Source organism: Chenopodium quinoa, unplaced genomic scaffold, assembly GCF_001683475.1.
Source record: "Chenopodium quinoa cultivar QQ74 unplaced genomic scaffold, ASM168347v1, whole genome shotgun sequence".
Classification (NCBI taxonomy): Eukaryota; Viridiplantae; Streptophyta; class Magnoliopsida; order Caryophyllales; family Amaranthaceae; genus Chenopodium; species Chenopodium quinoa.
The window spans coordinates 3,019,950-3,047,240 of NW_018743021.1; the positions used below are offsets into that span (position 1 = coordinate 3,019,950).

General features: G+C 33.1%; 5 protein-coding genes across 8 annotated transcripts; 2 read left to right on the forward strand and 3 right to left on the reverse strand.

The window, feature by feature from the left end:
• Positions 1-7,966: 7,966 nt before the first annotated feature.
• LOC110730319 lies at positions 7,967-10,124 on the reverse strand. Its single transcript, XM_021910115.1, has 2 exons — positions 9,586-10,124; positions 7,967-8,915 (listed from the first exon to the last, which is right to left on the reverse strand). The coding sequence occupies exons 1-2, from the start codon at positions 10,078-10,080 to the stop codon at positions 8,241-8,243; spliced, it is 1,170 nt and encodes a 389-aa protein (XP_021765807.1). The 5' UTR covers positions 10,081-10,124; the 3' UTR covers positions 7,967-8,240.
• Positions 10,125-13,426: 3,302 nt separating this feature from the next.
• Positions 13,427-17,531, forward strand: LOC110730321 (WPP domain-interacting protein 1-like). The gene is made up of 3 exons (XM_021910119.1): positions 13,427-13,657; positions 13,860-13,956; positions 16,744-17,531. The coding sequence occupies exons 2-3, from the start codon at positions 13,869-13,871 to the stop codon at positions 17,442-17,444; spliced, it is 789 nt and encodes a 262-aa protein (XP_021765811.1). The 5' UTR covers positions 13,427-13,657; positions 13,860-13,868; the 3' UTR covers positions 17,445-17,531.
• A 94-nt stretch (positions 17,532-17,625) lies between these two features.
• Positions 17,626-20,585, forward strand: LOC110730320 (FAD-dependent urate hydroxylase). 3 transcript variants are annotated; one of them, XM_021910116.1, is made up of 6 exons: positions 17,626-18,286; positions 18,610-18,756; positions 19,162-19,227; positions 19,324-19,489; positions 19,593-19,821; positions 19,958-20,585. In XM_021910116.1, the coding sequence occupies exons 1-6, from the start codon at positions 18,051-18,053 to the stop codon at positions 20,461-20,463; spliced, it is 1,350 nt and encodes a 449-aa protein (XP_021765808.1). In that variant the 5' UTR covers positions 17,626-18,050; the 3' UTR covers positions 20,464-20,585. The 3 variants fall into 3 exon arrangements, with proteins under 3 accessions (XP_021765808.1, XP_021765810.1, XP_021765809.1); XM_021910118.1 differs by lacking the exon at positions 18,610-18,756 and having other exon boundaries at positions 18,199-18,286; positions 19,154-19,227; XM_021910117.1 differs by lacking the exon at positions 17,626-18,286 and having other exon boundaries at positions 18,635-18,756; positions 19,154-19,227.
• Positions 20,586-22,708: 2,123 nt separating this feature from the next.
• Positions 22,709-24,190, reverse strand: LOC110730055 (zinc finger MYM-type protein 1-like). Its single transcript, XM_021909832.1, has one exon. The coding sequence runs from the start codon at positions 24,188-24,190 to the stop codon at positions 22,709-22,711; it is 1,482 nt and encodes a 493-aa protein (XP_021765524.1).
• Positions 23,933-27,101, reverse strand: LOC110730322. Of its 2 annotated transcripts, none has more exons than XM_021910121.1 (3): positions 26,491-27,101; positions 25,627-25,801; positions 23,933-25,208 (listed from the first exon to the last, which is right to left on the reverse strand). In XM_021910121.1, the coding sequence occupies exons 1-3, from the start codon at positions 26,711-26,713 to the stop codon at positions 24,200-24,202; spliced, it is 1,407 nt and encodes a 468-aa protein (XP_021765813.1). In that variant the 5' UTR covers positions 26,714-27,101; the 3' UTR covers positions 23,933-24,199. The 2 variants fall into 2 exon arrangements, with proteins under 2 accessions (XP_021765813.1, XP_021765812.1); XM_021910120.1 differs by having other exon boundaries at positions 23,933-25,211.
• Between the last annotated feature and the right edge of the window lie 190 nt (positions 27,102-27,291).

Sequence of the window (27,291 nt, forward strand, 5' to 3'; positions counted from 1 at the left end):
TTCTCATCAAGTTCATAAATATCTCACATTTGTAGAGAAAGTGTCAAATTATTTTTTTTTCCACCAAGTGTCGAGCCGTAGGCGACAAAATAGGTATTATTATGACGCATCGGATGTTAAGTAAGCGAATATTGGATAGATTTTTTAAGATAAAAAAGTTGTATATTGTTTTATTATCAATATACTTCTAATATTTCATATATACAAAATTAATTATGATTTTTAATAAATATCTTATAACTTAGTACTATTTTCATTATAAATTTCTTTTAAAAAGTTCTTTTAATCCATTTATAATATATTTTAATAAAAAATAGAAAATTAGTTTTAATAAAAAAAATAGTTTGGTAAAAATAATTTCAGTTCATTAGATTAATCTAAGTGCAATAAAAAATATCAAGTTAATAATAACATAGATATCTATTTACAAACAAAACTAAAAAAAAGTACACAATTATATAAATAAGTGATATGATATTGTACGTCTAAATACTTTACATTATCAAAAGGGGTTATATAATTGCATTTAATCTCAAAATGCGTGGATATTCACCTTCAAGTTTTGAATTTTTTGACTTTTTTCGCCCGTAAATAAAAATTACCGAAATGTTTACCATGGCCCATAATACCCCTCCCGGAGTCCAATTGGGTAGGTGGAACCATCCAATTTGCCTTTAAACGACTAATTTACCTATTTACAACTTGCAACGATTTTATTAATTCAAGCCTACCATGAACATTTATGACAACATATAATGATCATATGGTTCCAAACGGCATTATATGACTCCGAGATGTATCCCCTATAATCTCAAGTCTTTTCGACACTAGATCCCGAAACCTCAAAAATTTCTCAAAAAGCGCGAATATTATATTAGCTTATAATTTTTGAATTTTTTTGACTTTTTTTCTCCCGAAAATAAAAATTGCCAAAATGTTTTCCATGGTCCCTAATACACTCTGGAAATCCAATTGGGTGGGTGGAACCATTCAATTTGCCTTTAAATGGCCAATTTACCGATTTACAACTTGCACCGATTTCATTAATTCAAGCCTACCACGAACATTTACGACAACATATAATGATCATATATGGTTCCAAACGGCATAATATGACCCCGAGATTTATCTCCTAAAATCTCAAGCGTTTTTCGACACATGGCCCCCAAACCTCCAAAATTTCTCAAAAAGCGTGGATATTAGCCTTCAATTTTGGAATTTTTTGACTTTTTTTCGCCCGGAAATAAAATTTGCCGAAATGTTTACCATGGTCCCTAACACCCTCCGAGAGTACAATTGGTTTGGTAAAACCATCCAATTTATCTTTAAACGACCAATTTACCGGTTTACAACTTGCACCGATTTCAATAACTCAAGCCTACCACGAACATTTATGACAACATATAATGATCATTTATGGTTTTAAACGGAATTATATGACCCCGAGATGTATTCCCTAAAATCTCATTTCTTTTCGACACCGGGCCCCCAAACCTTTGAAATTTCTAAAAAAGCATGGATATTAGTTTTCAATTTTGGAATTTTTTGACTTTTTTCGCACGGAAATAAAAATTTCTGAAATTTTTACCATGGTCCTTAATACCCCCCCGGGAGTCCAATTGGGTGGGTGGAACCATCCAATTTGCCTTTAAACGACCAATTTACCGGTTTACAACTTGCACCGATTTCATTAAGTCAAGCCTACCACGAACATTTATGACAACAAATAATGATCATATATGGTTCCAAAAATCATATGACCCCGAGATTTATTCCCTAGAATTTCAAGACTTTAAGACACCGGGCGCAGAAGATTCCAAATTTCTCAAAATGCGTGGCTATATATTGGCCTTCAAGTTTTGAATTTTTTGACTTTTTTCGGCCGTAAATAAAAATTACCGAAATGTTTGCTGTGGCCCATAATACCCTCTCGAATCCAATTGGGTAGGTGGAACCATCCAATTTGCCTTTAAACGACTAATTTACCGATTTACAACTTGCAACGATTTTATTAATTCAAGCCTACCACGAACATTTATAACAACATATAATGATCATATATGGTTCAAAACAGCATTATATGACTTCGGGAAGTATCCCCTATAATCTCAAGCCTCTTCGACATCGGATCCCGAAACCTCAAAAAATTCTCAAAAAGCGCGAATATTAGCTTATAATTTTTTAATTTTTTGACTTTTTCCGCCCGTAAATAAAAATTGTCGAAACGTTTACCATGGTCCCTAATACCTTCTGGGATTCCAATTGGGTAGATGGAACCATCCAATTTGCCTTTAATCGGCCAATTTACCGATTTATAACTTGCACTAATTTCATTAATTCAAGCCTGTCACGAAAATTTATGACAACATATAATGATCATATATATATGGTTCTAAACGGCATTATATGACCCCAAAATATATCTCCTAAAATTTTAAGCCTTTTCGACACCTGGCCCCGAAACCTCCAAAATTTCTCAAAAACCGTGGATATTAGCCTTCAATTTTGGAATTTTTTTTACTTTTTTTCGCCCGAAAATAATAATTGCCAAAATGTTTACCATGGTCCCTAATACCCTCCGAGATTCCAATTGGGTGGGTGGAACCATCCAATTTGTCTATAAACGACCAATTTACCGGTTTACAACTTGCACCGATTTCATTAACTCAAGCCTACCACAAACATTTATGACAACATATAAGGATCATTTATGGTTCCAAACGACATTATATGACCCCGAGATGTATCCCCTAAAATCTTATTTCTTTTCGACACAAGGCCCCGAAACCTTTGAAATTTCTAAAAAAAACATGGATATTAACCTTTAATTTTGGAATTTTTTGACATTTTTTCACACGGAAATCAAAATTGCTGAAATGTTTACCATGGTCCCTAATACCCGCCGGGAGTCCAATTGGGTAGGTGGAACCATCCAATTTGCCTTTAAACGACCAATTTACCGGTTTACAACTTGCACCGATTTCATTAATGGCATGTTCTCATACGTTTATTTTTGGTCCAATTCAGTTCATCTCATCAGTACAGTTCAGTTCAGTTCAGCTCAGTACAGTTCAGTTCAGTTCAGTTCAACTCCTAATTTCCTTCTCTTATAAAATATTCAGTTCAGTTCAGTTCAGTAAAGTTCAATTCAACTTATTTCATTCTATTAGACTAGGCCCTAACGCAATCCTACTACGAACATTTATGACAACAAATAATGATCATATAAGGTTCCAAACGACATTATAAGACCCCGATATGTATTCCCCAGAATAGTTTACCATGGTCCATAATACCCTCCCGGAGTCTAATTGGGTAGGTGGAAACCATCCAATTTGCCTTTAAACGACCAATTATCTATTTACAACTTGCACCGATTTCATTAATTCAAGCCTACCACGAACATTTATGAAAACATATAATGATCATATATGGTTCCAAACATCATTATATGACCCCGAGATGTATCCCCTAAAATTTCAAGACTTTTCGACACCGGGCCTCGAAAACTCCAAAATTTCTCAAAAAGCGTGGATATTAGTCTTCAATTTTGGAATTTTTTGACTTTTTTTCGCCCGAAAATAAAAATTGTCGAAATGTTTACCATGGTCCTTAATACCCCCCGGTGGTCCAATTAGGTTGGTGGAACCATCCAATTTGCCTTTAAACGGCCAATTTAATTATCGGTTTACAACTTGCACATATTGCATTAACTCAAGCCTACTACGAACATTTATGACAACATATAATGATCATATATGGTCCCAAACGGCATAATATGACCCTGAGATATATCCCCTAAAATATTAATATTTTTCAACACCGGACCCGAAACCTCCAAAATTTCTCAAAAAGCGTGGATATTAGCCTTCAATTTTGAAAATTTTTGATTTTTTTCGTCCAAAAATAAAAATTGCCGAAATTTTTACTGTGGTCCCTAATACCCTCCGGGAGTCCAATTGGGTGTGTGGAACCATTCAATTTTCTTTTAAACGACCAATTTACCGGTTTACAACTTGCACCGATTTACCGGTTTATAACGATGGCCAATTTAATTAACTTGCACCGACCCGATTTCATTAATTCAAGCCTACCACGAACATTTATGGCATCAAATAATGATCATGTATGGTTCCCAACGGCATTATATGACCCAGAGATGTATCCCATAGAATTTCAAGATTTTTCGACACCAGGCTCCGAAACCTCCAAAATTTCTCAAAAAGAGTAGATATTAGCCTTTAATTTTGGAATTTTTTGACTTTTTTTCACCGGAAATAAAAATTGCCGAAATGTTTACCATAGTCCCTAATACCCTTCGGGAGTCCAATTGGATGTGTGGAACCATTCAATTTGCTTTTAAATGGCCAATTTACCGGTTTACAACTTGCACCGATTTACCGGTTTACAACGGCCAATTTAATTAACTTGCACTGAACTCGACTTGAAGACCTTAACCCGTCAAAACCCGAATTCAACCCGACTTGTTACTAACCTGACCTGAATTCAACCCGACCCGAAATTAATCCGACTTGTTATTGACTTGACCGAAATTCAACCCGACTTGTTATTGACCCGACCCGAATTGTATCTTACCTATTACTTACCTAACCCAAAAATTCAATCCGATCTGTTACTAACATGACTCGAAATTAACACGATTTGTTATTGACCCGACTTAAATTTAACCCAAATTGTTCCTGACCGGATTTCAAATCACCTTAAATGCAATTTAGACCACCTTATTATTGTTGATCAAAGCCTTTTTGTCTTGGGAGACCAAGTCGGTCCAGGCCAGCAAAAGATAGGAGCTTCATCCTCAAATTTAAGAGTTAAATATAGTATATATTTGTTGTGTGGTCAAAGGAGATAATTATCTTCCTAAATCATAGACTATAGTTCCCTAGTATATTGCCATATATATTATAGTCAAAGGAAATAATTAGCTTGATAAAAATGATAATTATCTATTTATATTTAGTTGAACCTGAATATGACCTGACTTGGAAATGACCCGACCTGATTGTAACCTGCAAATTATTGACTTGAACATAACCTGACTTGAATCCGAGAATGACCCGACTTGGAAATGACCCAACCTGATTATAACCCGTAAATTATTGACTTGAACCGAATCTGACTCAAACCCGAGAATGACCCGACCTGATTATAAACCACAAATTATTGACTTGAAACGAACTCGACTCGAACCCAAGAATTATCCTAACCCGTTTTAACCTGTGAAAACCCGAATTAAACCCGACCTATTGTTCACCCGACCAGAATGTAACCCGACCCAAACCCGATACGAAGTATGACCCGACGTGACCCGACCCTAACCCGATAAGAAGGATGACCTGACGTGACCCAACTCAAGCATGACCCAACCCAAACTCGACCCGCATAGGTTATGAAATTAATCTGAATTGACCCAACCCGAGTTGACCTGACCCAAACCCGACCCGTTTACCCGAATTGACCGCATATACTTAGCTGCATGCTTGTGCATGTAGAGGTAGATGCAACAACCCAAAACACATGTTTCACTGAATGAAACGCAACAAAACGCAGCCTTGTTCTTCTGAACTCTATCAACGTTCTTCGCGCCAACACATTTCCTTCTTCCCAATTTTTTCTCCTCTTTTCGATCAATAATTTTTGGTTTCCTTCTTACCAATTCTCTCTCTTCTCTTCTCTTTTCTTTTCTTTCCTAATTCTCATCAAAAATTTTGATCAAAAATTTCATTATGATTTTCTTTTCTTCTGTTTTTTTTCCTTCCTTCTTTAATTTCTCTCTCTGTTTTTTTTCTCTTTTGTTTCAATTTTTTGATTCGATTGTTTAATTGAATTTATTATGTGGTGAATGTGTGCTTAATGTCAATTGATTAAGTTTATCTGATTTTTTGAATTCATATAAATTGAATTTTTTTAGATTTGATCAATTTCATCTGTGTATGAATTTCATCTGATTTTCAGCATTTTTTTTAGCAATAAACAGAATCATGCAAAATGTGAACATATGCATAGGTTTCCTTAAATGTGAACATTATCTTTTCAGAATGTGAACATAGGTATAAAAAATATGAATATATGCATTTCAGAAAGTTACATAACAATTCAATTAATGAACGTAAGCATTGGTTTCCTTAAAGAGAATATAAGCATTTAAAAGTTAAACATATGCGTAAAAAATATGAACATATGCATTTAAGAAACAGAACATATGCACAAACAGACTTAATGAGAATATTTCATGAACAACAAATATTTACTATGAATATTTACATTATAAACATATAAAATATTATTATGAATATAAGGCATTTAATTATGAACATAAAAAATTGAAGAAAACAAAATAATATGATTATAAAATATATGCATTATAAGTATTAAAAATATGAACATATGCATTTTAGAAAATGGACATACGTATTCAAAATATGAACATATGCATTGGTTCATTTTTTAATACGTATGAACATAATTAAGCATTTTAGAAGGTGAATGTAAACATAAAAAATATGAACATATGGATTTAGAAAGTGAATATATGCATTTCCAGAAAGTTTACAAAAGGATTCAATATATGAACATAAGCATTTAAGAAAGTGAACATATGCATAAAAAAAATGAACGTATGCATTTCAGAAAGTGAACATAAGTATTCAAAATATGAACATATGCATTTCAAAATGTGAACATAAGGTATCGGTTTGATTTCACTATTTTTTTTGACAATTCCAATAAAAGATTTCGAATCATAGAGTATCGAACAATATTCAAACAAAATTAAGTGATAATCATATGAATTCAAACAAAATTAAGTGAAATTTACATAAAATTGCCTTATGGGGGAGAATCCGTTTAATTTTTCATCTCATCTCAAATATTCATGGTTGTTTTTGAAGAGAAAGAATGAATTGTGTTTGATTGTTAGAGAGAGAAAATCAAAGAGAGGAGTAATAAATTTCAGAAATTTAAACTTAAGAGTAACACTTTTTAAAAAAAATATATTTAAAAAATAATAGTTGTTGAAAGTGATGGTTAAGTGGGCTGTATTTTTAAAATATGTTCAGTTTTTGGGTGGGCTCCTTTGGTTTGAGGCTTTTTTAATAGGGCGCGTTTGAAATTGAGTTTGTGGGCTGGTGTTGCATCTAAAATAGGTGCACAAGTGTGCATCTTAGACCTATTGCGAATTGACATCTCTAATTTTTGGATGGAATATGGTTTTAAAAATAAATAAATAAATAAAATTTTAATAATGATGGATGCAGCCCAAACTTGTATTTAATTTTACACGAAAAAATGCAATCACGGGGTCTCGTGGTGGTTTAATTTGGTGCTTGAACATGCGGGTGTTGTATAATGTGGGTACAAGCCTTTAAATAGTAATGTATGGTGTTCTAGAGGATGAGTGAACCCTAGTTGATACACATACATGCATATAGAGCCTTAGAGGTTAGAGGAGTTCAACATACCAGTTGCTTGCTTGCGAGGATAATATGGAACATGTTGAATGTTTGGTGTGACTTACAAGAACAATGTGGGTTAAAGTGATTAGGTTATAAGGTTTGGGTTACTTTCTACTGTTATCATACTCCTTTCATATTTTAATAAGTGTTATGCTTTGATTTTTTTAATTTTTTTTTACTATTCACATAATGATTTTGACTTGATTATTTTAATAATATATAAAAATTAAAACCAAATATGATTGTATAGTATATTATTGAATTCAATATAAACATACAATGTATACATTCATAATATCAATTTTCCTGAAATTTTATTAACATATAATTTGATAAATTAATGATCAAAGTCGTGTCTCAACATACGTATTTATAATAGAGCCTTCAGTTTAATTGTGATGTCTGGCAATGTGGGTTACTTATCTTATTATCAATTCTATGATTTTAGAATATACATATACAGTATTTTATAATTCTACCAAATTCTTTGATTGATGACAAAAAAGAAATACTTTATAATATAGAAATCAATACATATTGTGGTCACTTATAAGTGTATGTACGCATTAACGTATACACACATTACACATACATACATGACATGTATAAAATATGTTAACAAATTGTTCATAAAGTAAAATAAAATGTACCAAAACAAGGTAAAATATATAACGAGGGAGATCAATCAAAAATTCAAAACAATAATATATGGACTTTAATTTCTTCTTGAGTTGGTTGAGAATTGGGATTATCAACACACAAGATCTAATAACATTCAATCTCTTGAAGGTCTTGATCAATAGGAACGGTGACGTAAACATGTATGCCAGATTTGCCCTTGATTGCTTCCGAAATTACAACCAATACCATTCCTTCAAGGGCATCACAAGAAATCCAATGTGAAGCATCAATTGGCCCATTTCCTCTTTGAAAAGCAACATCATTAATTTTCAAATCTTCCCAACTAGAAGAATTAAGCTCATATTTCAAGTTTTTGGGTGATGTAAAATTGGCTTTTCTTGTAAAAATCTCAACTTTGGTATTTCCATTTGGTTCTTTGGTCATTAGAGTGAAGGGTGAACCCAATTTGCTACCAAATATGTTCTCTGCCTTCTCTAAGCAGTGTTGCACAAAATACTTGCAAATTTCATCTCTTAAATAATGTTTTGTTTCTTCGGTTGAAATGTTGAATATCATGGTTTTGGAAGTTTTTCTTCTAGTATTGCTTGAGTCATGGATCGTACCATATTCGTGTTCGGATCCAAATTTGAAATAAGAGGAGTAGATACACGAGAGTGTTTTTGACATTTCACTTTCGTAGACCATGCTCATATGAATTTTTGCCCATTTGTTGAGGAACTTTGCCATGTACAAAGGGTCAGTCAAGAGAAGGCTACAACTTATCCCAATTGAGTATCCCCCACATTTGAATTTGGTCATCTATATCAGAAAAAAAAAAAAAAAATTTAAGTACTAGTACCAAAAATTCATCACAATAAACTAATATCAATTATATTACTATTAGCATCTTTAAACAAAGAACATATAATGTCCTCAAAAAAAAAAAAAAAAAATAATGATAATATCATCACAATAAACTATTACTAACATTTATATTGTATTTTTTTTTTTTTGGGGGTTGCAATTATTCGCAATTTGAAGGAACCATTTAAATAATTTCAAATGCTATGCATATATTGTCAAATATACTCATGCATTTCAAAAAAAAAAAAAAAAAAGAATAAAAAAAGAAAAAAAAAGTCATGCATAATTCATTCCAGTGTTTAATTTTTTACGATTTAAAGCTAAACTATACTGTACAATGTAATTAGACCGTTGACTATTAATGACTCAATTATGTGCATTAATTGACAAATAATACAGTCAAATCGACTAGGTATATCTTTTAAAATTGAAGGGAGTCATTATTAAATTATTAGCGGTATTAGTATTAATAGAATTTTGAGATCTAATCACTCGATAGATCTTAAAACATTATTCAATTTGCCCAGGATCGCCTATAATTCTTTCATGTAAAGATGAAACAAGTAATATTTCCTTAAAAAAAATATGTAGAAATAATAAATAGTGTGCACGTAATATAATTTACCTGAATGTAGAAGAGTGGAGAAAAAATAGGATTAGATTCATCAACGTTTTTCCAATAAAGCAATTTGCCTTCAACTTCATTCTTCTTCTCCTTGGACAATTCAAGAAAATGTACCAAACTAAGTGAAATTTGTGCATCAATACATCTAATTCCACTATCATTTGACACAATCCTTAAATCTCCATTATCATTTTCAGATCTTCTAAGTCTTCCAGCCAAAATAGGGTGCTCTAACAAGGCCTTTCCTAGGGACTCCTTGATCCTTCCCTTAGCATGCAACCCATAATCTTCACTATCATCACTATGCTTCTTGTAGCATAGCACGGTATGCATCCATTTTTGCAATACTCCGTGATTATGATGATTGTCATTCAATGATTCATCGTTAGAGATCGATATCATGTATGATAATCGTGGGTCGGTTGTCTTCGTTGGTGATGTTGAGTAAGCACCTTCGATGCCAATGGTTAGTTCCAAGGATGTTGCCATCTTCATGCACCTAAGAATAGTAAATATTTATATGTTGGAAATAGATAGTTTAAGGCTAAGTGAACAAAGAAGATATATATAGATATTCTGGCCTGGCGTGTTAAGATCCAATGCCTTGAAATAGTTGAAAACGATATTTGGTGTGACTTGGGTGTTTCATGATCATATTATATTGACCTACGTGGCTACATATTCGTTCCCTAAGGTTAAACACGACGCTTTCACTGGTATAGTAGTATTCCATCACTTACTAGTTAGAACTTGGAGACAAATAGACAAAGGAGTCATGCAAAGAGAATAACTTTTTAAATACATCAAAATAATTAATTTTGAAGAATAGCAAGGTGTGTAATCAAGGTGATTAGGGTCTATTGAGCTGAACTGAATTGAATAGAGCTGAAATGAATATTTTATGATAAAAAAAATTAGGATTTAAACTAAACTGAACTAAACCGATTGGAGCTGAACTGAACTGAAATTAAGCTGAAGTGTGAACATACCCTTAGTTTTGTGAATAGTGCTCATTTGGTTGCTTCAGGGATTATTAGATTCATCAACATATTTTCAAGGAATTCGCTAAAATTATTTGCTTATTACATAAGATTAAAATATACTTTCATATTTCATGTGATTTTTTTATATTTTTTTTAGATTCAAATAATTAATTTTCTGGCGACATTAATATATTGATATGTGGTAAATTGATAACAAAACTCAAAATTTCCTAAGATGTTGCAATTCCTCCAGTTTGCAAATTTTATGTTAATCAAATTAAAACAAGTGCATACATCAAAAAAAAAAAAAAAAAAAATGTACAACCAAGCAAATACTAAAATACAGTAATTGATAAGGTCTTCAGAACCAATCAAAGTTCATAACCATCAACTAAATAGCATTAAGGCTTTCAAACTATATACGCTACATTCAATAACTCCGCGCCGTTAAATATGATAATGACCGTGCATTATATTGTCATCATTATTGTAATTAGTTATTATGTTGGGTTATTTTGTTATTGTTACTAGATTAGTACTTGTGTGATGCATAATTTAAAATAAAATAAAAATCAATAAAGAGTATAAAATAGAAATTCACAAAAGGAGGGTTTTTGGTTAATTGATGTCCACATTTGTAGAGTAATTTTCCTAATATTGAATTTGGAAAGACAAAATTATGGGAAAAAAATGACGTTATAAGCAATTTTGGAGCGAGGGAAATTTTTTTCATAATAAATTGAGATAGGTACAATGGTGATGTAAGTAGTTTTTATTTTAGTTATAGATAAGTGTTACTCGATCAGTGTTATATACATGGGTTGTTTTGTGAATACTATAGGGTTACTCTATAATTGTTTTAAGGTTACTTTGTTCTTTCATGTGGCCAGCAGTAGTACACAAAACGCGTTGTGTAAATATATCTGTACTAATTTTTTTTTTTTAAATTAACAAATGTTGCCAAACAAGTCTATGAATCATGTGACACTATTTATATAGCTGTTTTATTTTATGTCATCCACATACAATTAAATTAAACATGTTTTTGCACAAGATTTCATCCCATAATCTCGAGTTTATGAGTTTAAAACCATAGAACTTAAAAACTACATATCGAATAAAATTAAATCAAATACATTCATGACACGATTAAATGTTTCAATGGTAGAAGAAGATATTTGGGGTGGTTTTCATGACAAAAGTAACCAAATTAAACTCTACTTATCTTGTAATCATTAATTAAGGGGTATATGGTGCATTTTTCTTGTGAAAATTCATGGATTAGAGTATTTTTAAAAGACCAAAGGTATATAATGAATTAACTGAAAATTAGGGGTATATAGGGAAAAATCGTAGATTAAATATTTTCATAAACTATCTTTTTCATTCTCAAACTAAAAAGGTTTTTTTTTTTTCAAATATTAATGATTAATTATCATATTATGAAGTCAAAATTTCCTCACTAGACAAAAATTACAAAAAATAGCAATTGGAAGCATTGTTTGGGGCATTTACTATATTTTAGAAATGAAACGAGCACATGTATTAGTAATAACAAATTCAAAGCTATTAAGTACTTGTATCTATTGTTTGTTAGAAAAATAACATTACCTACATCCAATATATACTTTATGTGTTGTATTTACCACCCAATTAAAGTATAAACCCAAAAAGATTTGACAAAGTAAAATATTTACGAATAAGACAAGTATTTTAAGTTTACAATAAATTGAAATGCAATACATAATTATACGCAGGACAAACTACTTTAATGAATACTAATAATAGAATTGTACGTAATGGGCCGAGTTAGGGCAGGGTGGACAAATTCTTAAAGGGTTAATGGAGGCAGGGGCGGACTTGGCCTTAAGCCTGGTGGGTCAAATGACTCACCAAGGCCCAAAAAAATTTCTAAGTCTTTTTTTTTTTAAAAAAAAAAAAAAAAAATTATTAGTTTGTTAATTTTAGTCTTGTCAATTTTAAGCTTGTTAAATGTTAGTTAGTATTGTAATCTTGTCAATTTTCTATTTGGATTATCTTTGTAAATAATTTTTTTTGGGAATTTTGGTAATTTTTTTTTTTTTTTTACATATTTGGTTATCGATTGTGAGTTTGTGACTCACCGGTCAGAAATTCCTGGATCCGCCACTTATGGAGGGGCGGAACACATTAAAATTTCAGTGGGGCAACTCGGATTGAGACTTATCATATTTATGATTACTCCATACATCTAATTTCTTTCCTTTTGATCGATAAGTTGGTATGTAACTTTTTGTCTTTCTATGTCCGTTATATTCTTCAACCATGAGAGAAAATTTTTTTGGCGTAGATTGATAGAAGTATGCTTCAAAAACTCTAAATCAAGGGTTGTCAATTCTCCTATTCTATCAAAAAAAAAAAAAGGTTAAAAATGTTAGATTTTAAAAGCATCCAATATATTAGATTGAAAAACAAAAATTAGTCGAATTCAAGTTTGATTGGAGAATGAAAATAGAATCGTTTGACTCATAAGTCTTGATATCGCCTTTTTTAATCTCTTCTTTTAAAAATAAAAAATAAAAAATAAAAAATAAAAAATTTTCAAAAATAATATTACAAACATACAATTGATATAAGAATGAAAATAGAACCATTTGACTCATAAGTTTGTAGGGGTTACTCGATCATGTTATAGAGGTTATTTATTTGGCCAGTGTTATCGGGTTTACTCGGTCAATGCTACTGGAAACTCAGCCAAATATTATAGAGATTAATCGGCTAGTGTTATAGGAATTACTTAATTTTTTTTACCGTCAATTACATGGTGTGTGACTAAACACACAAAATACCCCGTTCAAAAAATAAAAGGATACTCCGTAAAAGAGAAATTAATATTTTTGTTGGTAATAGAAGTTGAAGATCTAGCTAATAATAACCCAAAGCGTTAAATAACAATCTAATACTCGCTTTAGGCGTTAATGCATATCAATTGATGAAATTTATGTTCATTTCGAATTACTTGACGCTCTCCAATGAAGCGCATTCTGCATTGACGCACTCCATTGAAGCGCCTTCTAATACTTGAATCCTCCATTGAAGCAGCTTCTGAGGTAAACTGTTGTTTATTTTCGTAATCAATTTCACAATCTAGGGTTTAATTTCGAAAATTTGAAGTAAATACTAAGATTATGAAAAGAAAATTATGAACCTAATTTGATAATTGAATCAAATATCCCTAAAATTATGTGATAATAATTGAATGAAAGTTGATTGGTAAATGCTAATGTATTGCACAATCCTTTCAATAATTAGGATTGAAGTATGAAATTAGAGGTTTTCTCCCTTTTGCCGGATCCTGTTGGCGACTCCATCTTGCTGCTCCAATCTGCCCAACTTGCTCTTCAAACAGGTTTGCTAGACACCTACATTTTTACTAATGTAATATCTTTGTTTGTTCTATTGTTTGACAGTATATATATGTTATGATCAATATTAATGACATGCTTCAATGTTTGGCTAACTGATATTACTAGGTATGTGAATTGACAAATTATCTTAGGAGGAGATTTAGATTGTTTGCTTCACATTAGGAATCCTGGGTTTGCCTTGTTGGTGGTGGATTCGCGACATTTTCATTTTCTTGGATTTGCTAAGGAGGAGGAGTAGAAGTTCTTTGTGCCACAATTTTAATATTTGGAACAAAACTCTTGTGTCTTTCTTGAGCTTCCTTATCTTCTAATTTGGTCTAAGACAAAGTTTCCTATCAATCAATCAATCAAAGGCTTAATCCCATGATTGGGGTCGACTACAAGAACCAGAAGTGATTATTTTGTATAGTCATCCACAAAAATCTTCCTCCTCCATCCCCTATGATCAAGAGCCTCATCCTCATGTAAATCCATTTGCTTTATATCCTTCCTAACCCCTTCCAACCAAGTCATTTTTGACTTTTCCTATACCTTGTTTTAGCTCTCCATGATCCCACTAGCTCCCTGAGGTTTTCGTCTTACATGCCTGAACCAACGCAAGAGACTTTCCCTTGGTTGTCTTCAATGAAATGGGTATATTGAATCATGATTCAATTTATTTAGCTGATGATGTAACATATTTTCTTATCTTCAAAATATAAATTAAAAAAAATGAAGAAACTAGGCTTTTAATAGCAAATCAAGTAAGGCGCAAATGGCAGACAATGCGCTAGAATTAAACTTAAGCTGCAAAATAATTGATCACACACCGCCAGTAGATTTGAAGTTTACCGGGTTTATGCCAATGAAGTTTATGTAGAATGTGTTTTATGCTTGCCCTGCCAATGAGTCTTGTTTGCGTGTTTTCCTTTACTATGAATTGGTTAGCTATCTTTAGAGAAGACTCTTTGTGGTGATATCAAGGAGTCTAGGGTGTGCTGTTCGAACATTCAAGAGTTGTTTCAAATTCCATTTCTGGGTTTTGTTAGGTCAAAGAATTTGTTTTGCCAAAATGCAGTGATGGCAATCTTGTGGTGCTTGGTTGCCTAGAAAGAGATTGTTGTATTTTTAAAGATGTTACTATTCCTCATGAATTGTTGTGGGATTTAGTGACTTTAGGGTTTGAATCCCTCTCTCTCTCTATGTATTGTACTTTTCCTAAATAAACTTGCCAACATTTCTAATTGTAACGGATCAAACAACAAGAAAAACTTTAGAACATAGGAGTTTGATCCTACTTTCCTACTTCTTACACATGCCCTGCGCCCCTGCTACTGAATATCTTTCTCCTAGTCTCCAAAATATGTGTCAGCAGTAACTGTAGTCTATAACCTTCATGACATGGCAAGGATGAAGCTGAATACATCCCAAACAGGGCAAACACCTTGTCTCATCTTGATATGGGGTTTATTTAGGGAAAGTGGAGTAAAGTTGACTGTTGTTGTTGTTGATGCTTCCCTATTTACTTAGAAGTTGCAATGAACACCCCATTATTATTAAGGTTCAGCATGGAAAAATCCTTTGGATTAAAACTTTCATTCATAGTTATGTTATATAAGGCCTTTTTTCTGGCAATTATCTAAGAATCAACTCATAGGTTTTGCTTGGCTTGTTTGACAAGCTTGTAGTATGAGCTGTATGTATTGACTTGTTAGTGTTAGTTGCTCATAAAGATATTTGGTAATATTGGCTGTTAGCAGTTAGAATACATATGAATTGCTTTTGAGCTAAACAATTATTGCATTTATGATAATCCTACTACAACTAAGAGGAAAATCTACTTCAAAATTCCAATAAGCTTTTTCATTTGGCTGAAATGCTTACTCTTCAGTTTTCTAGCATTTCCATAAACAAATAAGTTGCCAAAAATATACTGTTGTTGTTTGACCACATTAATATGCTAAATTGCTAAAGCCAACTAAAAAACCTTTTCCTAAACTAGACATAAGCTGACAAGCAAAAACAATCAGTATGCTCTTTCTAGAATGTCTTGCTCGGCTGCTTTTGTTTCATTTTTCAGCTGTAGATAATACTCTCTGAATTGGAACCCAATTGTGTATGCTAGTTCAGATATTTTTTTAATTTTTTTAATTTTATTTAATTTTATTTTTATTTATATTTATATTTTATATAATTGCTCTCGCCTTTTTCTTCCAACGTTACCTGATGCAACAAGAAGTAGATTAATTATCTTCTAGTTACTAGTCCATGCCATACTGATTAAGGGCTGTGTGCATGGACTAGTAACTAGAAGATAATTAATATGCTATAGTGCAGGTCATACTTGATTTAGCATATGCAACAACATTAACATGAAGCCTTTTCATTGTGTGACTTTTTAAATCAATATCAGATCTATGATGCAGTTTTTAGTACTCTGTAATCAGGAGTTTGCCAGACAATTCTGTCAACACTGTGATATTTTATAATCTTGTACACGTGTTATAAATATCTATATTAACTTTGAAAATTGATTTCCTGGCTTCTGTGTTTGTGTCCTAGTTTGATTCTTCGTTTTTAAATTTCTGTTTCCAATTTCACGTTTTCCTGCCATAAGTGTGATCTGCTAATTGTGAAATATTGCTCTTTTTTTTTTTTTTTTTTTTTTTTTTTTTTCTGGGTTTGGTAGTTGTTTTAGACCTAACTGCCAAACTGCCTTGCACAGCATCTGTTGGAGGTACTATAGTTATTTCTACATTTTATATCTAGCCTGCATTTGATTTTTGCAGAAATTCAGAAATTCGAGGAGATAGGCAAGGGCATTTGTTCGTTGTTTGATGACTCCGACAAGACTAGTGGTGTTTCTGTCCCCTCTGTGCCTGTTGATCCTTTAGTTTACATGGAAAATGCTTCTGATGGTTGTTGGAGTGAGTTTAATCATGCCTATTTGAGCAAGATTGTCCCAACACTTGAAAGACAGCTGAATGAAGCTGAAGGTAGCCTAAAGGAGAAGGAACTGAGGATTGCTGAACTCGAAACCATGACATGTATGGATTCACCTCAAGAACGTGTAAGGAGCACTATTGAGCAGCAAAACAAAAGATGCATAGAAATTGAAGCCGAGCTGCAGGATCTCTTCAAGAAAAAACTTGAAGCTGAAGTTGAGTCAGTTGTGATATCAAGATCTTCCATGGACTTGAGTGATCTCGTTGAAGATAAGTTAAAGCTTTTGAAGGAGCAAATTTCTCTATCTAAGGAGCGAGCGCTGTCTCCAAGAATGACAAACAAGGGTGTCATGCTACAAGGGCAATCTGAGAAGTCAGACGCAATGTATGGTAGTATATTGAGCTGTGAAGAGATTCAGAAGATGCAGAAACGGGTAGTTAAGGTTACAAAATGCCTTATTATGCAATTGGTTTTGTTGGTCTTAGTATTTGCTCTGTTTTTCATGAAACTAGTACCCAATTCAGCGGTGCTTGTACCCACTTAGTACACTATATATGTAGTTAAGTGATTTCTTTCACATCTTGTATTTCTGGGTTAAATCAAGATCGATGATTAATTTTCTTTTGCTTTATTTTTCCGTTATACTTTCATTTTTAGGTCTTTTTAAAAAAGTACATATTTTGCAAAAATATATTAAGTTCGGTCTTGTTAGATTTGTAATAGCGTGTATTTTATTACTCCTATGTAATTTTTTTTACTACTTCCGTTTTACATTATTTGTAACTTTTGCTTAAAAACAACTAATGCACCATATTATTGGTTGTAATTTGTTATTATTTGACTAATGAGGGAATATTTTTATTTATATATAGTAACTGATTTATTTGCAAATCAAATCAAAATTTGAAACTAGTACAAACTTATTAAATTAAGTTCTTCAACATTGTTTGTTTAACGTGGAAAGAACAAGACCTTAGATTTTCCAAAAAAAAAAAAAAAAGAAAAAAGCCCTTAGATTGTTTTTTATCTTTATTTCTCAGCCACTGCTTCAATGTTGGCATCATTCTATGGCCATCTTCCCACAACCCTCTTTTCTCTCTCCTTTGTGCAATTGACTGTGTGTTAACTTCCCCTGCAACACTAAAAAACAATGTCATCAAAAACTATATCATCTCTTCTTCTTGCCAACAAATTTCTCCCACCTTCTTCAACTTCACTTAATCACCAAAAATCAACATACTCACCTAACAAATTCATTCCATATCAACCACAAAAAGGAAACAAATTCTTCTGTTTATCAAAATCAAATTCTGATACCCGGAATGAAGATATAGTCATTGTTGGTGCTGGAATTGCTGGTCTTGCCACCGCTCTCGCCCTTCACAGGTATTTTAGACACCCCGTGTGAATTACCTCTGTTCGAATTTAGTTGTCACGTTAGTAGTTTAAAGTATATTGTTAATGTAATACAAGTACGTAGTATTTAATTCTGAACATACTACACTGGTTTTAGTTGTTTAAGTTATCACGTTACTAGCTCAAATTAAACTATCAATGTAATATGTAATTCCGAACAGACTACATACCTTAGATACTTGTACATACATAAGAAGATTAATAAGAACTTAAATGTTTGGGTTGAAATTTTGTTCTTTTAATTTGTAAATTGGATAGTATGATAATGAAATGTTGATTTTGTTTTATTAAAGGCTTGGAATTCCATCATTAGTTTTGGAGCAATCAGATTTCTTAAGAAAAGGGGGGACATCACTCACCCTCTTTAAGAATGGGTGGAAAGTATTGGATATTCTTGGTGTTGGAAATGAGCTTAGGACCCAATTTCTTCAAATTCAAGGGTAATGCTTTCATATTCTATATGCTCCCTCCGTCCCTTAACTATGTGTCTATTTCTCTCTATTATGTGAGTAATAAATGATAGAAATAGGCATGTAGTTAAGGGATGGAGGGAGTAATAATTATGCAATAATCTTCTTTGATCATTTCATTTCGGTTTACTCGAATATTAAGGTTTTTGTATTGTAAAAGCTAATTTCTCACTGCAATATCTGAAGCACAATATATACAGTACTAAGAGTTTGATCAACATATTGAAAATCGTGACAGAATCCATGAATGTTTCCTTCTAAATCACCACTTAAAAGAATAAGACATTACAATTGATTGAGCAATACTTGGTATGATCTTATGATTCATGGTACTTGTTTTTGCCACTGAATATGTACATGATATCAGCTGCACAGGATGACTATAAAAACAGACGAAGGGAAAGAACTTAGGTCATTTGAGTTCAAAGACGTAGATCCAAGGTATTTAAAGCCATTCTTGAAATTTCCTTCGGATTCAGCCTATACATTTTGATACGGAGTACTAACTCGGTTGATATATTTCGTAACAAATTGTAGTCAAGAGGTACGTGCAGTGGAGAGGAGAGTTCTTCTGCAGACTCTTGCTGATGCACTACCCCCAAATTCTGTGCAATTCTCGTCGAAGTTGGCTAAGATTGAAACAAATCAGGGAACAGGGGAAACTCAGCTAGAGTTAACTAATGGTACTAAATTATCAGCCAAGGTTGTAGCTGTCTTCTGATGTTTTCTTCATAATATGTCAAGGATCAAGGCTAACAGAGTAACAGCACATAACACTAACTACCTCTGATATCATGTTTCATTAGGTTGTAATAGGATGTGATGGAATCCGGTCTCAAATAGCACAGTGGATGGGTTTTCCAGAGCCTAAGTATGCTGGTCATTGTGCTATTCGAGGGCTGGCAGTTTACAGTGAAGGGCAGCCTCATCAACCGCGAGTGAGTTACATCTATGGAAGAGGAGTGAGAGCTGGATTTGTTCCTGTTTCGCCAACAAAAGTTTATTGGTTCATCTGCTTCAACAGAAGCTCTCCAGGTCCAGCAAATTACATTTTGTAGAGCTATATATCTTACCTTATTACATTTGAGTTCTCATAGGGATATCTTCATTCATTCATTTTCATTAAATCGCCTATAAGGGCTATAACACGAAGTTTTTTTGAAATTTTCAGGTCCAAAAATTTCCAATCCACTAGAGGTGAAGAGACAAGCACTCGATTTAGTCAGCAACTGGCCTTCTGAGCTGCGGGACACCATAGATCTTACACCTGAAGAGACAATCAGTCGAGCAGCCCTCGAGGACCGGTGGCTATGGCCCACTCTGACTCCCCCAGTGTCAAAAGGAGGAGTTGTGCTAGCCGGAGATGCCTGGCATCCAATGACTCCCAATCTTGGTCAAGGTGGATGCTGTGCCCTAGAGGATGCAATTGTCTTGGCAAAGAAGCTCTCTAGAGCAATAAATCATGGACAAGGATCTATTATAGATGCAATGAAATCATATGGAGATGAGAGGTGGCCTCGTGTCTTTCCCTTAACCATACGAGCAAATCTTGTTGGCAACCTCCTCCAATGGGAGAATCCTGCAGTTTGTGCAGTGAGAAATAGCATTGTTATACCCAAGGTAGTCCAGATAGGACCTCTGCTGGAGCATACAAATTTTGCTAGTGAACCACTGTAATTGTGACATTGTTAAACAGAATCGGAGTGGTTTTGGGGGGGAAAGAAATAGACATATAGTCAAACTCAATGTGCAAAACTCAGAAGTCGACAATAATATAAATATTATACGATTATAATAAATTAATAAGCTGTCTTTACCATAAATTTATACATTTAGTCTTCCACCTACATATGTATATAGCCTATACTCTCAGCTGCAATATTAGGAAGAGTAGCTGACCACAAAAACTCTCACCTAAAAATAATTTGATTCTACTCTGCATCTCTCTAAACTATCCTTCTGGTCGAAGAATTCAAAAGGATGGAAGCTTGCCTCAACCAAACAGGGCTTCAGTTGGTTCTATAGATCTCCACGAGTGAAAAGAGCGCAACAGCTTTATCCATCTGAATTCAGTTCGAGTGATTCTTATCAATTGTCCGATGCTGGTGCAACAAATCATGTTCTTCAAGCTCCAAGTGCACAGTGTTCTGAGTGCCATCAATGCCAACAGCCCCAGCAGCCTGCAAACCTTCAATTCTTGCAGCTACCAAACCAGGCTTGTTACTTATAACGTCAACTGAAATTTTAGAGAAAAACCAGTGATCATTTAACACAAGGAAATGGATTAGAGGGGAAAACCATTGCGATTACACTCAAATTGGAGGGTATTACTGTTCCCAAAAGAATCATGTCAACATGAATGGAACAGGTAGTAATGAAATGAATCATAAACCAGTATTCCTCAGTCCTTGAAGATCAAGTAGCTTACAAGAACGCATTACCAAAAACAATTGAAGTGACATGGAATCAACATTGACATACAATTACTGTTTTAAAGGGTTCATGGATTCATTTTATAACTATTGCAACATTCTTTTCAAGAGATGAAAATGAATAAAAAAGAAAAACTTTGTCCAACTAATAATGATTTTAATAGTCCTACAACTAAACAACCTCGGATCAAATCATATCTACATCATTGCCCATTGTTTGTAACTCTATATACACAAAAACACACACAAAAAAAGAAGTAAAAGAGATTATCTTTAACTCCTAAATAACCAACAATGGTAAGAAATCCCAAAACAACAAGGGTATATTGGTTTTAGTTCCTATCAAGGACACAAATCATTGAACTAATAATTCATGCTCCGTAGCATACAAACATATACTCAAAAACACCAATTATTCGTGTCATCATAACATAATTTCTAATTTTAGTGCAAGCCATAGAGAACAATGATATAGACGGGATTCGATTCGACCTCGTGTCTGGCCTAAAACACCAATTATTCGTGTGTGTTTTTGTGTATATAGAGTTACAAACAATGGGCAATGATGTAGATATGATTTGATCCGAGGTTGTTTAGTTCCTATCAAGGACACAAATCATTGAACTAATAATTCATGCTCCGTAGCATACAAACATATACTCAAAAACACCAATTATTCGTGTCATCATAACATAATTTCTAATTTTAGTGCAAGCCATAGAGAACAATGATATAGACGGGATTCGATTCGACCTCGTGTCTGGCCTAACCCAACTAAAAATTAGCCAGCATTTCTTCCCCATAGGCTAATTGACCAGATTGGTAAATAAAAAAGACCCTTAGTGACAAATTGGTAAAAAAAACTTATTTCGGCGACAATTTGGTAAAAAAAACTAACTATATGCGACAATTTGGTAAAAACAATAAACTCCGACGACATTTAGCCCAAAAATTCTTATTTTTGTCGACAAACTCTTTAAAAATCTTAATTTAATTTGTTTTTGGTGTTTTAAATTTATTTTTCCCATTTAAGATTTTGAATTATTATTAATTACATCCCCTTTTTATTTTGCTAAATCCCAATACCAAATTTATTTTCAACCCCTTTTTAAAAGAATTTCGTTAATAAGAGTTATGAAACTTAAGTGAAATTGATACTTCAACAATTTTTATCTTGAAATTGTTATATCCATTAAAAGGGTTGATAAAAAAAAACCAAGAAAAACGAACTAAATTAAGCATTTGGGAGTACTTTGTCGGAAATTTTTGTATTTTGTGGGTTAATTGTCGCCTGATATTATTTTATTTAACAAATTGTCGCTTACAGTGGCGTCACCAGAATTTTCGAAGTGTGGGTTCGAAACTTCCGAAATTTGAAATCATAATTAACAAAGGAATAAAAATACAATAATTAAATATTCAGTACATAAATAAGTTCAAACTATGGATTACAAATAGATTACACATAGAAAAATGAAAAAAAAAAAAGACTACAGAAGCATTCTTCGAGTCTTCATACTTTGGAAGCGTTCCAATACATCATCATCACTAACTCTTGAAAATAAATCTCTTTCAAGAAAAGTGACTAAATTATCATTCAATAGTTGATCACCCATACTATTTCGCAACTTATTTTTTACGTATGTCATTGAGGAAAACACTCGTTCCACGCTTGCAGTTGCAACCGGAAGGATCAATGCTAGTCTTATAAGCAAGTAAACTAAGTTGTAAGTAGTATGCTTATTTGTTTCAACAAGCATCATAGAAAGCTCATGAATACCCTTCAAGTCTCCAAACCTTGCATCTTGGCGCACATCATTAATATAAAATTGAAGCTCATGACGAAGTGCAGTCATCGTCATATCATTAGTTGGAAACTCTTTGGGATATAACTCAGCAAGTCTCAACAACTTTTGCATATCAAATGCCGCAAATGAATTGATCGGGTTTAAGCATGACACACAAATAAGTAACTCCATATTTTCTTCATCAAATCTACTATTGAGCTCTTGGAGTTGTAAATCAATGACACTTATAAATATTTCTACCCGAAATCGATGAAGATTTGAAACTTTGGCAAAGAAGCGTCTTGACCTTCCACGAGGAACATACATATCATCCATAGTAGGAACTTCTACATCATGTTTAACACAAAAACAAACCACAAGATGTAAAAAGTCTTCCAACCCATGGTCCCTCATTTGTTGTAATCCCTCCTTAGTCAATTTAACATATGTCATGGCATTAACAATATCTTGGTCCCCCTTTTGCAGAGCTCGACACAATTTATCAGTAATCCCAAATATTTCGGACATCAAGTGTATCATAAATACAAATTCAAATGATTCAAATGTAGACATGACAGTGATAGCCTTCACGCGATCATCCTTATTAATCTTATTTGATCCAATCTTCTCAAGAACTTTAACAATAGTAGCATACAATGCGGTAACATTTGAAACAGTTTTGTAATGTGATCCCCACCTAGTATCACCAGGCCTACCTAAGCCATGTTCTTGGTTTAAACCTTGCCCACTTTCAATTTCTCCTAGTTCTAATGCTTGTAGAATATGTTGAGATTGTATTTCTCTTATCATTTCCCTTCGCTTACAAGAAACACCAATAATATTCAACAAAATAGCAAGTTGATCAAACAACCAAATACAATCATCATTATCCTTAGCAACAGCAACAAGGGTTAATTGAAGTTGGTGAGCAAAACAATGAATATAATAGGCTTGTTTTGTTTCATTCATGATCAAAGTCTTGAGACCATTTATCTCCCCCCTCATATTACTAGCACCGTCATAACCTTGTCCACGAACTCTAGACAAACTCAATGAATATTCCATAAGCAAAGACTCAATTGCACTCTTTAGTGACAAAGCAGTAGTATCCTTAACATGTACAATTCCAAGAAACCTCTCATTTATCTTCCCTTTATTATTGACATAACGCAAGCAAAGGGCCATTTGTTCCTTTTAAGATACATCACTTGATTCATCAGCCATTATTCTAAAATAGTCATCTCCAATATCATCAATAAGAAGTCTAGTGGTTTCTTTGGCACAACAATTAATAAGTTCTTTTTGAATTGAAGGACTAGTCATTCGATTATTTCCCAGGGCATTACCTAGAACAACTTTTGCTACCTCACTATTATTTTCTGAAAACCATGTTAAGAGTGCAAGAAAATTACCCCTATTCCAAGATTCTTCACTTTCATTATGCCCACGACAAGCTAAACCTTGATTTAAAAGAAATCTAATACATTTCAATGAATAAGTCAAGCGAGATTTGTATTGTAGTTTAGCTTCCTTAGAATAAGTGCAAAGAGATTCAGCAACTGATGTCTTTGAGTTGATAAACATACTATATTTCTCATTAGCCTGATTATGGAAACTACCAATACCACCCACATGAACATCAAATCTACCAGTCTTATTCCATCCTCTAAATCCCCCTTTAATAAAGGAATCATTAACAGCCAAAGAATAATCAACTTTATCAGTGAACAAATAGCACACAAAACAAAAAGCCGCATCTTTCTCAACACTATATTCAAGCCACTCATATTTATCAAACCAAGTAACATTAAAACGGCGCATACCTCCAACTTTTCTTTGAGGAAAATTATGTGTGCGTGGATCACAACGTTTCTTTGTAATATAGCCTCTCCTTACGACATCTCGATCATTAGGAGGATACTCCATAATTGGAATTCTTTTTCCAGGGTCATGTGGAAGAAGATCAACATCATAAATGCGAGTATCATCGGAGTCAACAGTAGTATTTGGAACACTTGGACCTGTGTTCTCAGGTGGTGGAATTGTTGCAGCAATAGGAACCTCATCATCATTAGGAGACACATGTTCTTCTATTGGAGGATCCCTTGAACTAGGTGAAGAACAAGTTGAAGACTTTTGTGACTTCCCGGCACGTTTCCAAAATGACTCTAAACTCATGGTATAATAGGTATATACTGCTAGTCTGCTACACACACATGATAAATGCAGAATGAAATCAATGAATGAATGATAAATCTAGAAAGCTAATTAAAACTATCGTAATTAAAGATTACAGTCAGTTACTCAATTAGTAAACGAAATCTAGATGACAGAAAACGAAATAGCATATGAAATTATGAAAACTAGAAGGCAGAAAACGAAATACAGAAAATAGCATATGAAATTCAACAATGTAACAAAAAAAAATCCCCAAATTGAGAACTTGAGAAGTAAATTAGATAATTATAACCAAACTTCAGCAATTTACAAAAAATTGGCAATTCGTAATGTATATTAGCAATTTAGCATATGAATTTCAAGTATTCAATGATTTAGCAAAAAAAAATCCCCAAATTGAGAAGTAAATTACATTTGCAAAAAAAATCCCCAAATTCACTTACCTACATACACCGATACACGGCTGTGAGGCTGTCAGTGTTGTGACGGACGACGGTGGGTCTGCTGGCCTGTTGGGTGAGTGGCTGGTGCGCAGCCACTGCCACCGTGTTCTGGCGTTCTGCTGACTGCTGCCGTGTTGCGCCGGGAAGAGAAGGAGGAAGAACGGGAAGAGAAGGACTGAAGGAGGAAGAACGGGAAGAGATTAAGAGAAGGAGGAAGAAGTTAGGGTTTTGCAATTTGGGGGAATGAGGAAGAGGAAAGCTGGAAGCAGGGAAAGCTCAGGAAACAAAATTAAAAAAAAAAAAAGTGTGAGTTATGGGTTTTGAACCCACAAACTCTTAGTGTGATGGGAGGTAAAAATAACCACTAGGCTACAACTTTACTTGTTGTCATATAATACACAAATATTCTATTTAAATCTATTTTGATTTTTTTTTTTTTTTTAAAAAAGTTTTTAATTTTTTTCAAAAAATCACCACTTGAACCCACCCTAGCTCCGCCACTGGTCGCTTAGGGTTAATTTTTTTAACAAATTGTCGCTAAGGGTCTTTTTTATTTACTGGTCAATTGGCCCTTCTTCATATCTCCATGAGCTCATAACTCATAACTCATAAGTAATAATCATATAATACAATCATAAACCCACTTTCATAAACAAATGGACTCAACACCATATATTATACCTTCAAAATAAATTTAATTCCAATTACATTATTCCATCTAATAACAAAACAATCAAAATTCATAATTAACGTAAGAATACCAACAAAACCCAGATGATAAAATTAACAGGGCAATTAGTATAAGACATAAAAACAGGACATAAATAATTTAAACTCAAGATATAAGAAAAACAAAATTCAAACCTGGGTTGGAGAAAAACCAAAGGATTACAGCACAGAGAAGAAGAACAAGAGGAATAAGATGAATAGCATTTTCAGCGGATCTAAGGCGAGATTTCTCCTTCTTAGCGGGATGAGATCCAGGATTATAAACTGGAAAGATTTGCATTGGTGTTCCCATTTGCATCACCATCAATTGGTAATGGAGAAGATGAAAAGAAGGAAGATGAATTTCTGTAATATTCATCTGCTACTCTTGTATTGCTCGATGATCTATGCATTTTTTGGGGTGATTGATTGATTTTGTCTACGAATTTTGTGAATTTGAATTGGTTTATTGTTGAGAGATTTAAGGAATTTGATGAAGTTTTTGGGAAGAGAGGATGAAAGGAGAGAAAAAGGGAAAGTGGGGTGGCGGGGGAAAGAAGAGAGATGGGGATTTTGGGGAGGGAAATGGGGATTGGAAGGAAACCTTACGTTCTCGAATCTTGGCCCTTTATATTATTTTATACTCCGTACTTCCTCCGTGTTGCGTTACATTTATCAAATACGATCATGTTTTGTTAAGTGTCTATTTTGAAGGAAAAAAAAAATTTATATATAAAGTATATTTTAATATTATACCTTTGTTATGATCTCCACCCAAATGTTATATACATGATATATTATTTTTTTAATTATTTCTTTCATCTTGTATTTATTTAATAAATTATTAACATCACTATCTTTCTTTTACATTTATTTTAGCTTTCGAATATTAATCTAACTAGATCATTTATATTTCCTTTTTGAAGTAATTTGCTGAAATTAGAAAATGAGGTGGGA